Genomic DNA, 15,068 nt, shown 5'->3' on the forward strand with positions numbered 1-15,068 from the left:
TTTGTAGAGCTAGGTAACTTATTAAGTCACTGATTTAATGAGGCATCCTAATTTCTGCCTTGGCTGGGGTACTCCAGGGCTCTTGACTCTGAAACTCCATAGATCCCTCCAAATGATTTTCATTAGAAGTGATCTCTTTTCTGTATCTCCAGTTCTCTCTCTCTCTCTCTCTCTCTCTCTCTCTCTCTCTCTCTCTCTCTCTCTCTCCTTCTCTCTCTGTCTCTCTTTCTCTCTGTCCCCCTGAAGTGATCCCTTTTCTGTATCTCCAGTTCTCTCTCTCTCTCTCTCTCTCTCTCTCTCTCTCTCTCTCTCTCTCTCCTCTCTCTCTCTCTCTTTCTCTTTTTCTCTTTCTCTCTCTCCCCCCCTCTCTCTGGAAAAAATGGAGTTGCTGTATTGAATGGTTTTGTTTCTGAACTGCAGTATATTTGGCTTCTTCTTTGAAAGCATATTTTGTTCCATTTTGTGTTCTTTCACAACCCAAGAGGTCTTTGATTCAAAGGTACCCTTGATTTCAGTCTAGTCCAGTTCAGTCCAGTTCAATGCAATGCAGTGCAGTGTAGTGCAGTTCAGTTGAATTCAGGCCAACTGATTCAAGGTGCCCTTCATTTCATTTCATTTCAGTTTGGTTAGGTCTGGTCCAGTCTTGTCTGTTCTGGTGTCTTTTTCAGTTCAGTTCAGTTCAGTTCAGTTCAGTTCAGTTCAGTTCAGGCCTCTGATTCAAAGGTGCCCTTCATTTAATTTCAGTTCAGTTTGGTTAGGTCCAGTATGGTCTTGTCCGGTCTGGTGTCTTTTTCAGTTCAGTTCAGTTCAGTTCAGTTCAGTTCAGTTCAGTTCAGTTCAGTTCAAATTAAGCCTCTGATCCAAGGGTGCCCTTGAGTTCAGTTCAGTCCAGTCCAGTCTAGTTCAATCCAGTTCAGTTTAATTCAATTCAATTCAGGTCAGCCATAATTAATTATTTCATGTAGTGTTGTTTATAATTTATTTCGGTGCTCTGTTAAAGTGAATAGCATAAGCTATACCTCAGGGAATGTTCTGGATAATTGTCATGATGATGTTTATAGCCCCAAGAAAATGAAGAAATAGATACATTATTGTAAACCAGCCAGGGTTCTGTACGTTTTGGGCTCTAAGAAAAATGGTTAATTGCTGTGTTCTACATTACAAATGCCAATTTATGACTTGTGGGCCAAAGCTTGGGGGAAAAGTAAAATATATTTAGCCTGCATAACAAACTCTGACATCTGACCTTTTAGCTTTCACTTAAAGAAGTACCATCTAAGCATTTGAACATTCTTTTTTCTTGGTACTTAAGAGTATTGTCTAAATTATTGCAATCGTTTTCTGTTTTTCTTGTCTATTTTTGGTTGTCAACTTGACCATATATGGCATGATATGAATGGCAAACCTGTAAGATATATTCTGCTTGTTTTGAAGTGGTTGAATCCTCTTCTAATTTAGAACTTTGAGGTAGGAAGACACACTTTTGATCTGGATCTTGAGGCAGGATGACACCCTTTTGCACACCTTTGATTCAGATCTTGAGGCAGGGAGACACATTTAATCTTGGCCATACCTTCTCCTGGAAGATCACTTCTTCTGGAAGAAGAAAGTTTTTCTCTTTTACCTGTTTACCCTCATCTTGCTAGCACATTTATTCCTTCACTGCCATTGGAGCACACGTTTTTGAGATTACAGCATATACAGAAGTGCTGCTGAGACATCCAGTCTTGTGGGACTGAGTAAATACTAGATTCTTGAACTTTCCATTCACAGCTGGCCATTGTTGAATTAGTTAGTTAGACTGCAGCCTATAAGTCGTTCCAATAAATCCTCTCTTTCTCAATTATGTATATAATCTAGAGATATAGAAAATCTGTAGATATATAATGGGGCTCAGTAGTTAAGAGTACTGGCTGCTCTTCCAGGTGACCTGTGTTGAATCCCAGCACTCATATTGTGGCTCATAACTTTCTTTAACTCTAGTCCCAGGACAGTATTTTGTTCATCCATGGGCACTGCACACATCTGAACAAACCTATTTAGCACATAAAACACTAGAAGTATGGGAACAGTCATGTTTTCTTCCCATAGCTTTGAATCTCCTTGGGCTTGTCTCTAAGTAGAGCTCCATGTTAGCTGCACTAGTGAGGTGTCCAGAGTGTCTCTGTTTCTCTGTGTCTTCCTTGTAGTACAAACCTGCATTCCTTCCAAAGCATCTTGAGGGGCGGGGAGATTCCTGGGCAATGTAAAACCGTATAATAATGTGTAGATAGATTGACCGAAAGAGTGAAGAAATCCCTGTGAAGAGGCTCTGAGAACAGATAGAGCCTTCAGCCAGACTTGGATGGGATGGAATGGGATCAGCTAAGGGAGGTACCAGACCTATTTTCCAGTCCTCAGTGTAATGCAGTCATGAGGTTGGGAGCAACAGCATCTCTGTAAAAAAGCACATTAGAGTCTAAAATCCTCCCAAATAATAGAACTGGGGAAATGAAACATTAGGTGGTTAGTTCCCTTTTCTATGGAGCTGAAGAAATATGTCATCATGTGATGGGTAGTACTTAGCCTTCCAAGATCACATTTTCTGCTGTTTGCCCATATGGTCAGGCACATTGGTCCTACTGATAAGCACAGTTGCAGTGACTGGAAGGAGATGCCATGATTATTGCCTTCATTGCCCTGGTCTGTCTTGGTGAGATACAGAGTGGGAAGGAATACTGTGATCTGGGTGGGAGAACTATGCCTCATAGATCTACCCTGGGTCAGATGGTGTGCAGAAATCTCTGGGTAGTGGAGGTCCTGCTCTAATTTCAAGGGCAAAACGCTCACAGAGCATTCTCTTCTAGGGCTGACTTTGGTTCCCATGACCCATATACCAGCAGGTGAGTATGACTCAGAAGGTTTCTTTTCCTGAGGATCAGGAGATAACCCTTGGCAATGGAATAGAAAACAATAGGTGTGGACTGCTCCTGGGTAACACTTAGAGGGTCTTGGGGCTGAGGGATGATATTTGAGGAGCAATGTTCTAGGATCAATTTGTTGATTTCTTTGCAGAGACTATTGGCAAGCCCACACTCAAAGCTCATCCAGGCTTCGTGATAACCAGGGGCATGCAAGTGACCATGTCCTGTGAGGGTACCTCAAGTGCTCAGGAATACTATCTCTGTAAAGAGGGAAGTCCAGACCCCTGGCAAAGACAGAGATCCATGGTACCTGGGAATAAGGCTGAATTCTTCTTCCCATCCATTCAACAGAACCATGCAGGGAGATATCACTGTTACTATCAGACCCATGTTGGCTGGTCAGAGAACAGTGACTCTCTAGACTTGATGGTGACAGGTAAGAGAAAAATCAGGGTCCTCAGTCCAAGGTTCTTTCCTCAGTACAGTAACTTCCCTTTGAGGTGTGTTTTGTACATCACAACTCTGGAGGAAAATCAGGAGGTGTTGGTCCCTTTAATATTTGCCATCTACTTTCCCAGGACTCTACAGAAAACCACGTCTGTCAGTCCTGTCCAGCCCAGTGGTGAGATTAGGAGAAAATGTAACCCTCCAGTGTGTTTCACAACTGGGATATGATGGCTTTGTTCTGACTAAGGAAGAATCACAGAAGTTATCTTTGATCTGGGATTCACAGTACATATACTCTAATGGCCAGTTCCGGGCACTGTTCTCTGTGGGTCTTGTGACTTCCAGACAGAGAAGAACATTCAGATGCTATGGCTATTTCTTGAGCAAACCTCAAGTGTGGTCAGAACCTAGTGACCCTCAAGAGCTCCTGGTCTCAGGTGAGGAATCCCAGCTTTTCTTTTGAAAGACAATGGAGGTGATGTAGGTTTTCAGGGAATCCAGGGTTCTCAGTTCCATTGACACAGTGCCTGGAGACAGTAGGACCTATGATACAGAAACCAAGGGAGGGCAGTGAGAGTGAAACATGGGAATTTTAGAAGATAGATGAGTTTCCACATGACTCCAATCAGGGATCAACCCAATGATTGGCATATAGTCATATAATAGATGAATTGATATGTATATGAGAGGTTTATGTTATATGAATTGTATATGATTTTATATACCTATAAATCCAAATCCCTAAATGAAAGAAAACATGATGTGTATTTCTTGTGTCTGAATTATTTTTTTAATATATTAATCTCCAGTTGCACTCAGTGTTTTTACAATTGTTCTGTACAAATAATTTTTTCTCTCAAATAAATATGTCTGCAACTGCATCTGGCAGCATATAAGCATATTCACATACATGTATAATCAAATTTTTTGTGTCTACATGTATTTATAATTCCAGAAATTTATCTATAGTATTTTAGGGATATATATATATATATATATATATATATATATATATATATATTCTTTTAACAATTTCATACATGTTATATTTGCACAATTTCTCTTCTCCCTCTTACTCTCTCCCTGAGTCTTACTCAATCTGTCTCAAATTTGTAACCTCTGCTTTTAAAATTATTATTATTATATACACCATATACACATGAACACACACACACACACACACACACACACACACACACAGATATTTACAGGCCAGCTTGAATTTGATCCTTACATTTTCTTTCCTTGTCTCCAAACAACTTCAACTGAAGACATCACAGATTCATTAGTTTGATTTTGTCCATTTCTTGTCATCTACCAGTTGCTATTTGATCTGAGTAGTTTGATCTGATCCAAGGATGTGCAGTGAAGTCCTGGGAGTGGCGTCCATATGGTAACTATGAAGGCTAGGGTTAGATAACAATATGTTTGTCATTTCATGGGTGTATCTTCCCTGTAATGACTAGAAGTCTCTATTGCGTAGCAGGACTACTGTTCCTCTGGCTCTTATAGCCTTTCTATCCTACTACTTTGATGTTCCTTATATATTAGTTACATGATTTTTGTTATAGAAATACCCATTTGGACTGGGCACACCAATGCCTCTTATGTGTATTTTGACCAGGTGTGAAGCTCTATAATAATTCTCATCCGTTGCAAAGAAAGCTTCTTTGATGAGAAATGATAGAATGCAGTTAGAAATTACATTGGTTTAAGAACATAGCAGTATTGGTTTCTCCACTAAAGTCTGTAATCTCGTCAGATATGGATACAAGTAATATGATGATATGATGTTACATGCTTATTATTGGACTATTTGATAATTTAGGTTAACTGCTTATAAGAACAAATCTGCATTTATGTACACTGTGAGTATATCTTTATGTCTTTGTGGTTGCATTGTTTGTGTCCCTAACCATGGGATTATTAGATGACATGTTAAACAAAAGCATCATGGGAACTAGGTGAGGTGAGTGCTGGGAGAGAGCCTCTCACTGTTACTATTTTGTACACTTGATATTCATGGGGCCCAGAAAACAAGACTTTCTGACTGAATTTTGGGTTCTCAGCTGGTGAATCAGTGAATACCAATCTCAAGGGGAATTATCTTCCTATATTTTATACTTCAAACTGAACTGAGAGCACATAAAAGTTCCCTTATTCTAAACTAGATTATATTTTTCCATCTGAGCTCTCTAGAAAAAGATAAACTCTGTTCCAAAGAAGTGCTTTGTCCAGAAGCTCTGATCTCAGAGCCTAGTTGAGCAGAAGAAATCAATCAGAACAGGAGCAAGACTGCTACAGTAGGATCTTCATGAAGTTATGTGAAGAGAATAGTATGGCTTTATAGAAAATAAGATAAAACTGGACAAAAGTTCTTTCTCTTGAGTACTTCACACACCCAACATGTCTTTGTTTCTCAGGAGTGCCTGAGATCACCAGCCAACCACAAAACCTGTCAGAAAAAAAGGACAGGTAAGCAAGAAAAATTCTACTTGGGGTATTTCTATACAGAGGGTCAGTTTCTATACAGAGCAGGGAGCCTCTCAGAGTGGAAATCCAGTTATCTAGTGGTAGCTTTGGTCAGCCCTGTCCTCTTTCTCCACAATTTCCAGCCTCACAGTCTCAGGATCACATGATGGAGAACCTCATACGTATGTGCCTGTCTGGCTTGATCCTAACAGTTCTTGGGATTCTGCTGTTTGATGCTTGCTGCAGCCAGAGAAGGATGCTGAAGGCAGCCTACAAGTGAAGAGGAAAGACAGCAGTAGGCCTTGCATGGTCACCGTGTTTGGAAAATCAATTTGAGATATTAGGTTTTTTGTTTTATAAGAAAAGGTAGTGCTAGTGTTGCAAATAATTTGTGAAAAATATTTAAGAGGGAAATGTGTTTTGAGTGCAGGGAAAGATCTAAATATTGGGATTGAGAACTTTTCCACCACACATTAAAGCTGTAGACTTTTGTAGATTTATTTTTCTCTTCTCTTGTCAATTCATGTGTGGGGAAACACATCTTGCCAGTGAGGCTTGGGTCCCCACCAGTGTGTATCTGCCTTTATTCTCATGTAAACATTTCCTTTATAATAAATAAAACTGGCTTAATACCATGGTTCTGATACCACATTCCCCACTGTGCATTATAATCCTATGAGGTTTTTTTTTGTTTGTTTTATTGCTGCCACTATAATTTTTTGTAATAAAGTATTTGACTCAGGTGATAACAAAAAATTATGTACAAAAGTCAGATTCCAGAATGAAAAATATCTGAATATAAATGACGGACACTCAGACCATTAGGTATTTATTATATACTCATTGTAAGGTTCCTCCTGATATACAAACACTTCCCTTCATATGTTCAAAGGAACTATCTTTTAGGACACTGTTGTATGGTTTTGAAAATATCATGTTCTTTAAAAAGACCCTGTCTTTGATATTTGCTGATTGGTGTGCAAAATTCTTTCCATGGACATCTTGAAGTTCCATCCTTTCCATCAGTACTGGTACCAAGGTCAGCCAGTTCCATGTGGGGCACCAAGAAGCACTGGTCATACCAGTAGTGGCAACCTTTGTCCTTCCTGTCTGGTTTCATATGAAGAGGTTGGGCACTATGAAACGATGGCACATCTTTGCATTCTCATAATACAGAAGATTACTTTTATCCTTAGTTGATATGTGGAACACTTGAGATCTACAAAGAGGAGATCCTTGTCTTATGTTTTGTAGTTCTTTGGTTTAAGTCAAGTGTGTACACTCTTGTTTGACAGGCCCTTGTTCTTGTTAATTGTGTGAGAAGTGGAGTGTTGAATTGAGCCTCTGAAGACACAAGGAACTGGGTCACATGTCCCAGTTCAGATAAAACTTGGACATTATCAAGAAAAAAGATGGTGATTCTGAAGACTTAGGATGCTCAGGCCAGCATGTATGGAGCGCCTGGCCAGGCCTTCACCAGCTTTTATTTGGGCCGTGATCCTCTGAACCTGTTATTGGGTCATTACTTTGATTATATTTACGGGTGTAGAAAGTTCCGTCTTAATTGCGGGTGTGACTATTTTCGGGAGTGGTGTGTATAAAGTGAAGAAAGTGGATTGAGCTCCAGCATGTGTTCACTCATCTTTCTCTGCCTCCTGTATGTGGATATAATGTGACTGGTTGCTTCAAGATTCTGTTGCCTTGAATTTTATCAACACAAACACCTGTGCCCTGGAGATGTAGGCTATAAAGGTCTCTTCTTTAAGTTGAACCTTTATCCTATCGTTTTATCATTGTAACAGAAAAAGTAACTAAGATAGGCTCCTTGAGCACCTTCTTTCACAAAACCCAGGCTGTATTAGTCCTGTTCAGAAAACCACAGCTGCTATGAGGTTAGTAGTACAAGGTGACACTATGCTCAGGAGACAGTATTTCATAGCACTACTCTTCATACCACATTTATCTTCTTTTATGTTTGCTGATCCATAAAGTGGGGAATATAGATGTCCTGATTTGGTCCAAGCACTTAACAGTCACTTATTATTCATGGCTTGACAAGTTATAAGTCTACACTATCAATCAACTATTACCAATTATATACAGAAACATATATGACTAACACTGAGACATGTGCTACTTTGCTCATATAAACATAGAAGGTAGCTTCACATCATGTCAACTTAGCAAAATAAGACTTAGTAGATTCCCCTCTAGGGCCTATAATGTCTCCATTATAGTGGATTTTAAATTGTATATTAAGTAATCTGTTTATTTTTAATTTTATTCATTTTAAAATTTAATTAATTTTATTAATATTCAGTTTGCACATTTATTTTTAATTTAATTTTTAATCCCTTTGTAAGTCCAGTCTTTATTCATCTCCTGGTCTGGTCTCTGACTGTTCCTCATCTCATACCTCTTCCCTGTACTGTCTAGAGGAAGATTCCCCCCTCCTCCCCACCATCCACCAGACATCCCCACTCATTGGATCCTCAAGTCTCTCAAGAGTTTGGTGCATCTTCTCTCACAGAGTTCAGACCAGGCAGTCCTCTGTTGTATATGTGTTGGGGGTCTTGGACCAGCTTGTGAATGCTGCCTGTTTGGATGCTGAATGTCTGAGAGATCTCAGTGGTATAGCATAATATTTCCTCTGATATATTTTACAATAAACTTGGTAATTTTGGAGGAGCTAATGTGGGAGAAGTAAGGAGAGGAAGAGGAGAAGAAAGAAGAGGAGTGAGGAGGAGAGGAGGGATGTAGCAACCATGGAGACCTATGGATGCATTGAGAGCAGTCTTGGGTAATAATTTATATCTAGTCAATTGGGTTAACAAGTATAATTTTACGGACATCTTTTAAACTGAGCATTTCTAAATATATAAAGTTTTTGGATGATAATTAAGCTTTAGAGTCTCATTTCTACCAGGTACTACGTGGATGGTGGGTATTGTCTCAGGTTTAGCCAAGCTTTGTGGAGATAGCAGAGTGGATTGGCTGATCTAGCCACCATGATGGTGCCAGGGCCAGTGCCCAACAAGCTGCTGAAAGTGTCAGAAGTAGATACTTACACCCAAACCATGGTAGAAGTTGGGGACCCCTGTGGTTGAATTTGGGAAAAGCTGGAAGAGGCTGTGGAGGAGGGTGGCTCCATTGGGATGACCAGCAGTCTCAACTGACCTGGACCCCCTTATTGTGGGTAATATTTAAAATGACATGGCACAATCTAATAGAAGAGAAAGTGGGAAAATGTCTCAAACTCATTGGCACAGGGGGAAATTTTCTAAAAAGAACTCCAATGGCTCAGGCTCTAAGATCAAGAATTGACAAATGGGACCTCATGAAACTGGAAAGCTTCTGTAAGGCAAAGGACATAATCAATAGGACAAGCAGCAACCTAAAGTTTGGGAAAAATCTTCATTAACCCCACATCCAATAGAAGGCTAATATCCACAATATATGAGGAATTCAAGAAGCTAACCACCCAAAAAAACCAAACAACACAATCAAAAAATGGGTTATAGTGCTAAACAGAGAATTCACAACAGAGGAATCTGGAATGGGTGAGAAGCACTTAAGAAATGTTCAAAGTCCTTAGTGATCATGGAAATGCAAATCAAAATGACCCTGAGATTTCATTTTACACCAATCAGAATGGCTAAGATTAAAACCTCAGGTGACAGCACATGTTGCAAGGATGTGGAGAAAGAGAAACATCCCTCCATTGCTGGTGGTATTGCAAGTTGGTACAATCACTATGGAAATCAGTCTGGCAGTTCCTCAGAAAATTGGATGTAGTACTACTTGAGGACTCAGCTATACCTCTCCTGGGCATATACCCAGAAAATGCTCCAACGTGTAATAAGGTCACATGCTCCACTATGTTTATAGCAGCCTTATTTATAATAGCCAGAAGCTGGAAACAACCCAGATGTCCTTCAAAAGAGGAATGAATACAGAAAATGTGGTGCATTTACACAATGGAGTACAACTCAGCTATTGAACACAATGACTTCATTAAATTCTTCAGCAAATGCATGGAACTAGAAAATATCATCCTGAGTTAGGCAATTCAGTCACAAAGAACACACATGCTATGTATTCACTGATAAGTGGATATTAGGAAAAAGAGCTCAGAATACCAACACTACAATTCACAGACCATATAATGCTCATGAAGAAGAAATGCCAAAGTGTGGATGCTTCAGTCCTACTTAGAAGAGGGAACAAATAATCACTGGAGTTAGAGAGGAAGGGACTTGGAAGGGAAAAAGGAATGGGAGCAAAAAAGGGGGCAGGACTGGGTGTGGGAGGAGAGAGTGGAGAAGAATAGAGGGTCAGGAAATTAAAAGGAGTTGTGTTGCAGTAGGGGATTGGAAACTGGGGGTACCCACTAGAAAGTCTCGGATTCCCATAAAGCAAGACTCTCCAATTCATCCCAACTGAGGTGACATTAGCTGAAATACCCAACAGAGAAGAGAGAGAACTTGTAGAGACCATATCCAGCAGTTAAGCATTTCCCTTAGTTGAGGGATGGGAACATATCAAATATTTTAACACAGAATTGGTCCTGTCTAAGGAAATGCAGGAACAAAGAGTGGAGCAGAGACTGAAGGAAAGGCAATCCAGAGACTGCCTCACGTGTGGATCCATCCCACATGCAGACACCAAACCCAGACACTATTGCTGATCCCAAGAACCACTTGCTGACAGGAGCCTGGTATGGTTGTCCCTTGAGAGATTCAGACGGAGCCTGGCCAATACAGAGGAGGATGCTTGCAGCCAACCATCAGACCCCAGTATATGAGTTAAGGGAAGGACTGAAGGAACTGAAGGGGTTTGCAACTCCATAGGAAGAAGAACTCTATTAACCAACCAGATCCCCAAGAGCTCCCAGGGACTAAACCACCAACCAAAGAGTACACATGGAGGGACCCATGGCTTCCGCTGCATATGTAGCAAAGGATGGCCTTGTCTGTCATCACTGTGGGGAGGAGGCCCTTGTCCTGTGAAGACTCAATGCCCCAATGTAGGGGAATGCTAGGGCAGTGAGTCAGGAGTTTGTAGGGGGTGGGTGAGGTTCCCTCATAAAAGCTGGGTGAGAGGATGGGATAGAGTTTGTGGAGGGGAAACTGGGAAGCAGGATAACATTTGAAATGTAAATGAATAAAATAACCAATAAATAAAAGGAAAGTCTACTTTATTGGTTACTATAATTTCTTAAAAGGTACAAAATTTACTTTGATTTCAAAGTTATGATTTTCATTGGCACGAGCTTCTTATTGATATAAAAATGAGATGAATATGGATACTCTCATGGGCATTGTGCCTGTATAACACATTTAGGAATACAAGGCTTAGACTCAGTCCCTCTGTAACTTTTTTAACTGATTTGGGAAGGTTAGCCTATGAGTTAAGGGATTATAGCATATTCATGGCTTTGAGTTTAATGTTAGGGCGTTTTCTGTATTTTATTTAGAAATAACTGAGAGGAGTTAACAGACAACAGTCCAGGTTACCTTACATGGATAGTCGGTTTTCAAAAAGTCAGAAATCCATAGAATTGACGTTATAAATATTTATATATTAATGTTCATCTTGATTAGAGACCTGTCTGCTCCTGACAGCTTCTTGTCGTGGATTCTAAGAAAAAATTGAGCATCCTTGGAGATACTCCAGTTGTGCAGTGACAGCCACTAGGCAAGAATTGCCTCTTTCCATCTACAGACAAATTACTGTCCAGAAAAGAACACACTTGCAGAATAGTCAACTGATTATATCTGCCTAGACAGAGTAATCAGCCCTTAATAATTCTGCAGCACTAAGATCTGTCAGATGACTCTGGGCCAGAAGGCTGAAGATTTGATGCTCCACCGTTTGGTAGTACAGAGGCTGTCCAGGTGTTCAGCAGTCTCTATAAATTGGCTAAGTCTTAGAAGCTATGCTTAGTGTTTCCCATAATTTCAGTTAACTTAGTCATTCTGGATTTCTGACCACTTGAAGACCTATAGCCACATAGCCAATCCTGGCTATTTACTTTGAGAGAAAAGATCTGAGTAAATGGTTTTCAGCTGACATTCATTCTAAAGCCAAGAAAAACAGCCAGGTTCAGAACTAAGTGTGTTAGTTAGGAGAGATGACAGAGGTTCTGGTTAGTCAACAAAATGATGGACTGGGAATTAGGACTATCTTGTACTTCACTGGTACAATTAGGAATAAGTACGCTCTAATGGTATTTTAAGAAAAAGTTTTATTTTAACAGGAAGGGTGATATGTAGGAGGAGCTAAGGGGGAAGGAGTATCACGAGGAAGAGATGGAGTAAGGAGAGGAGATGAAGGAGAGAAGAAGCTAGGTGATGAGAGAGAAAAAGAGAGAGGAGGGTTGGAGGCAGATGTTCATGGGTCTCCACCAGTCAAAGATAGTTGATATATCTAGGTTGGGTATTGGGTTACACTTCTGATTGAGCATTACCAAACTTATAAAGCCTTTCATTAACATTTAAAAAAAATTGGATAAAAGCAAAAAGGAAAAGGGGGCATGGGATAGGGGTTTTCTAGGGAAGGGAAATGGGGAAAAGGGATGGCATCTGAAATGTAAATAAAATGTAAATAAAAATAAATTAAAAAAATAAAATAAAAAAATTCTTTGAAGTTGTCCATATTGTAAGTCAAGACACTAGATAATAAATAAGATACCCTCTATATAGTAATTACAGAAATTCATAGCATTAATATTTTATTTCTGATCTTGAGTGAACAAAGAATATAGTCTTCTATTCTTTTCCAAACTGTGTACAATTAATAATTTCTATAGAGACACATAACCCTAATGTAATCTTCAAATATATATGACATGTAAATGGCATCAGAGAATGTCAAGTTCAGAAGATACCATAGAACACATTGACACAACAGTGTCAATGAAAGTGCAGAATGCAAGAAGCTTCTAACCCAAAACTTGCAGAAAATCCAGGACACAATGAGAAGACCAAACCTAAGAATAGTAGGTATAGAAGAGAGCAAAGATTCCCAATAGGGCCAGTAAATATCTTCAGCAAAATTATAGAAGAAAACTTCCCTAATCTAAAAAAAGAGATACCCATAAACTTAAGAAACCTACAGAACTCTAAATAGATTGGAATAGAAAAGAAATTCCTCTTCTCACATAATAGCCAAAACACCAAAATGCACAAAACAGAGTACTTTATAATGACACAGGGTCAAATAGAAACAGAAAGTGAACTGATACATACAAAAGTGAGATTAACATATCTGTTGTCAATCAGTCAACTTTCAGAGGGGGATACAAATTTGAATTATCTGCATGGATTACTAGTTGCTATCCTTCATGGAATGGATACAGTGTGGCTTCTAAACTGAAACTGATATTAACACATGAGACAGATGCCAATGGATGAAAGTAGGAAGTAGTTGATTTTATTGTCACTGTAGAGGGCAGACAGTAAGATGATCCACCTGCAAAAAATCACAGGGCATATACTGACTTAGCACTGACTAAATAGGGGCTCTAACCCTATCTTACCCAACATGGTGGAGGTAGTCTCCCTGAAGTGATCCTTCAGGACACTGTCCACTATCCAGGGACGACACAGTGTTAACCTTTTTTTTCTTGAGCATATTTGTAAGCTTTAATTTTCAGTTCTGTTTTTCAGCCCATAATTTTGCTGACCTTTACAAGTCAGACTTAATGTATGAATCATCTGTATATGAGCAGACAGTGTCCATTTTCATTGTAACATTTGCATGACTAAAACCCTATTGTACCCCATCTATGTTCTAAAAAGTCAGAAAGTTAATGAATCCTGTGTATCTCATAGTCACAAGGATTCTGAACCCATAACCATGGTGAAAAATAAGACTGATGATAGACAATCAGGATGATGCTGAGGATCATAGTTAAGATACTAACAATGTTCAAGCTAGAATGGGTGTTTGGGCATGTGTAACCACTAACTCAAAATTATCCTTCAAAAACTTAGAAAAATTCTGAACAATAAAATAGGAATACCAGAGAGGTAAGGGTGTTGATAAGACTATTCCTACAGAAATGACATATATTGCCAGGAAAAGGACAATGCCTCTGTAGTAGATTTTTCAACAGAGTGGAGTTAAATCAAGACTCATGTACATACCATATTTCCTTCTACATATCTCTTTAAGTTTCCTCTGGATTCAACCATGACAACTGAAAAATCAGCTTCTCAGAATGTTTCTTCTGTTATGGATGCTCCCTGCAGCTTCAACCTGCATCTTTCCATGCTGTGAGACACTGGGCTCCTGGAACAGCATGACCTTTGCCCTTTGATGTCTAAGTATCTGTGATTACACACAGATGACCTACACAAGGTTGGTCCCATGTGTATTCCTTCATGGTGTAGAAACTTATGGGCCATTGCTCTCCTTGTGGGATAGTAGCCAGATAACATATTGAAGGTAAAACTTTTTTTGCAGTGATGTAGTGATATAAACACTGAACATTGGCAATGTTTCTACAGTGGATCATATTGTTGTCACAACACTTAATAGGCAGTGACTGGTTGGTATGTCTCTCTCTGAGTTTAAGATGGTTTGATCTACATAATGAAACTCAGGCCAACCTGTGCTATGTAGTAAGACTCTGTCTCAAAAAATCAGAAAACCTGAAAAGTTGATCACACACTTCCAATGAACCATAATATAACCCATTGGTTCACCAGATGAATTTGTGTAGAGTCTTGACAGAAATGAAGCTTTCTGTCACTGCTGTTTCATCTTGTGAGTAGATATTGTTCATATATCCCCAGGAAAAGTTCATATAGTATCCCCAAAACATCTCAAGGGTTTGGTCTGGTTTAAGCAATGAATAACTAAGAAGATGGTCAGAGAGAAAAAGATCACACAGCTCTGAGCTTTTATAGGTGAAGGTGCAGACCCAGGAAACAACCAGGATCATTTTGTGTTCGGTCCTAGTTCCTTTGATTGGGATCATCCAGGCAGATATAGATGGGTACAATGGAGATGATGTGCATGAAGAGATCATAACCAGATTTGTGCTGTAGTGTCTGCACAGACACAGCTGAGGGAATAGGATGAGTTTTAGAACTGTGTGAGATTCAAGTGGTTATGTCTCAGTAACCAAAACTAAAGAACCACAGAGTCAGAAACCACATATTGTGGAGCCCAACCCACTACAGATCTGCGAAAAAAGAGCCAGATGCCCCAGATGAGTTCCTCTTCCTCTGAGCCTGA

The 15,068-nt window shown here is 39.5% G+C and overlaps 1 protein-coding gene across 4 annotated transcripts; it reads left to right on the plus strand.

Annotated features, from left to right (window-relative positions):
- The first annotated feature begins 2,538 nt into the window (after positions 1–2,538).
- On the plus strand, positions 2,539–7,593 carry LOC143440858 (leukocyte immunoglobulin-like receptor subfamily A member 5). 4 transcript variants are annotated; one of them, XM_076927732.1, is made up of 6 exons: positions 2,539–2,692; positions 2,847–2,882; positions 3,055–3,339; positions 3,482–3,787; positions 5,774–5,825; positions 7,118–7,593. In XM_076927732.1, the coding sequence occupies exons 1-6, from the start codon at positions 2,659–2,661 to the stop codon at positions 7,140–7,142; spliced, it is 738 nt and encodes a 245-aa protein (XP_076783847.1). In that variant the 5' UTR covers positions 2,539–2,658; the 3' UTR covers positions 7,143–7,593. The 4 variants fall into 4 exon arrangements, with proteins under 4 accessions (XP_076783847.1, XP_076783845.1, XP_076783846.1 ...); XM_076927730.1 differs by lacking the exon at positions 7,118–7,593 and adding an exon at positions 5,966–6,473; XM_076927731.1 differs by lacking the exon at positions 7,118–7,593 and adding an exon at positions 5,966–6,473 and having other exon boundaries at positions 2,576–2,682.
- Positions 7,594–15,068: the final 7,475 nt, after the last annotated feature.

Source organism: Arvicanthis niloticus, chromosome 30, assembly GCF_011762505.2.
Source record: "Arvicanthis niloticus isolate mArvNil1 chromosome 30, mArvNil1.pat.X, whole genome shotgun sequence".
Classification (NCBI taxonomy): Eukaryota; Metazoa; Chordata; class Mammalia; order Rodentia; family Muridae; genus Arvicanthis; species Arvicanthis niloticus.

Coding starts and splice junctions, on each gene's coding strand:
- LOC143440858 (XM_076927730.1), top strand. CDS start 2,659: ATGATTATTGCCTTCATTGCCCTGGTCTGTCTTG. Junction 2,693..2,846: donor CATTGCCCTGGTCTGTCTTG/GTGAGATACAGA, acceptor ATTCTCTTCTAG/GGCTGACTTTGGTTCCCATG. Junction 3,340..3,481: donor TCTAGACTTGATGGTGACAG/GTAAGAGAAAAA, acceptor CTACTTTCCCAG/GACTCTACAGAAAACCACGT.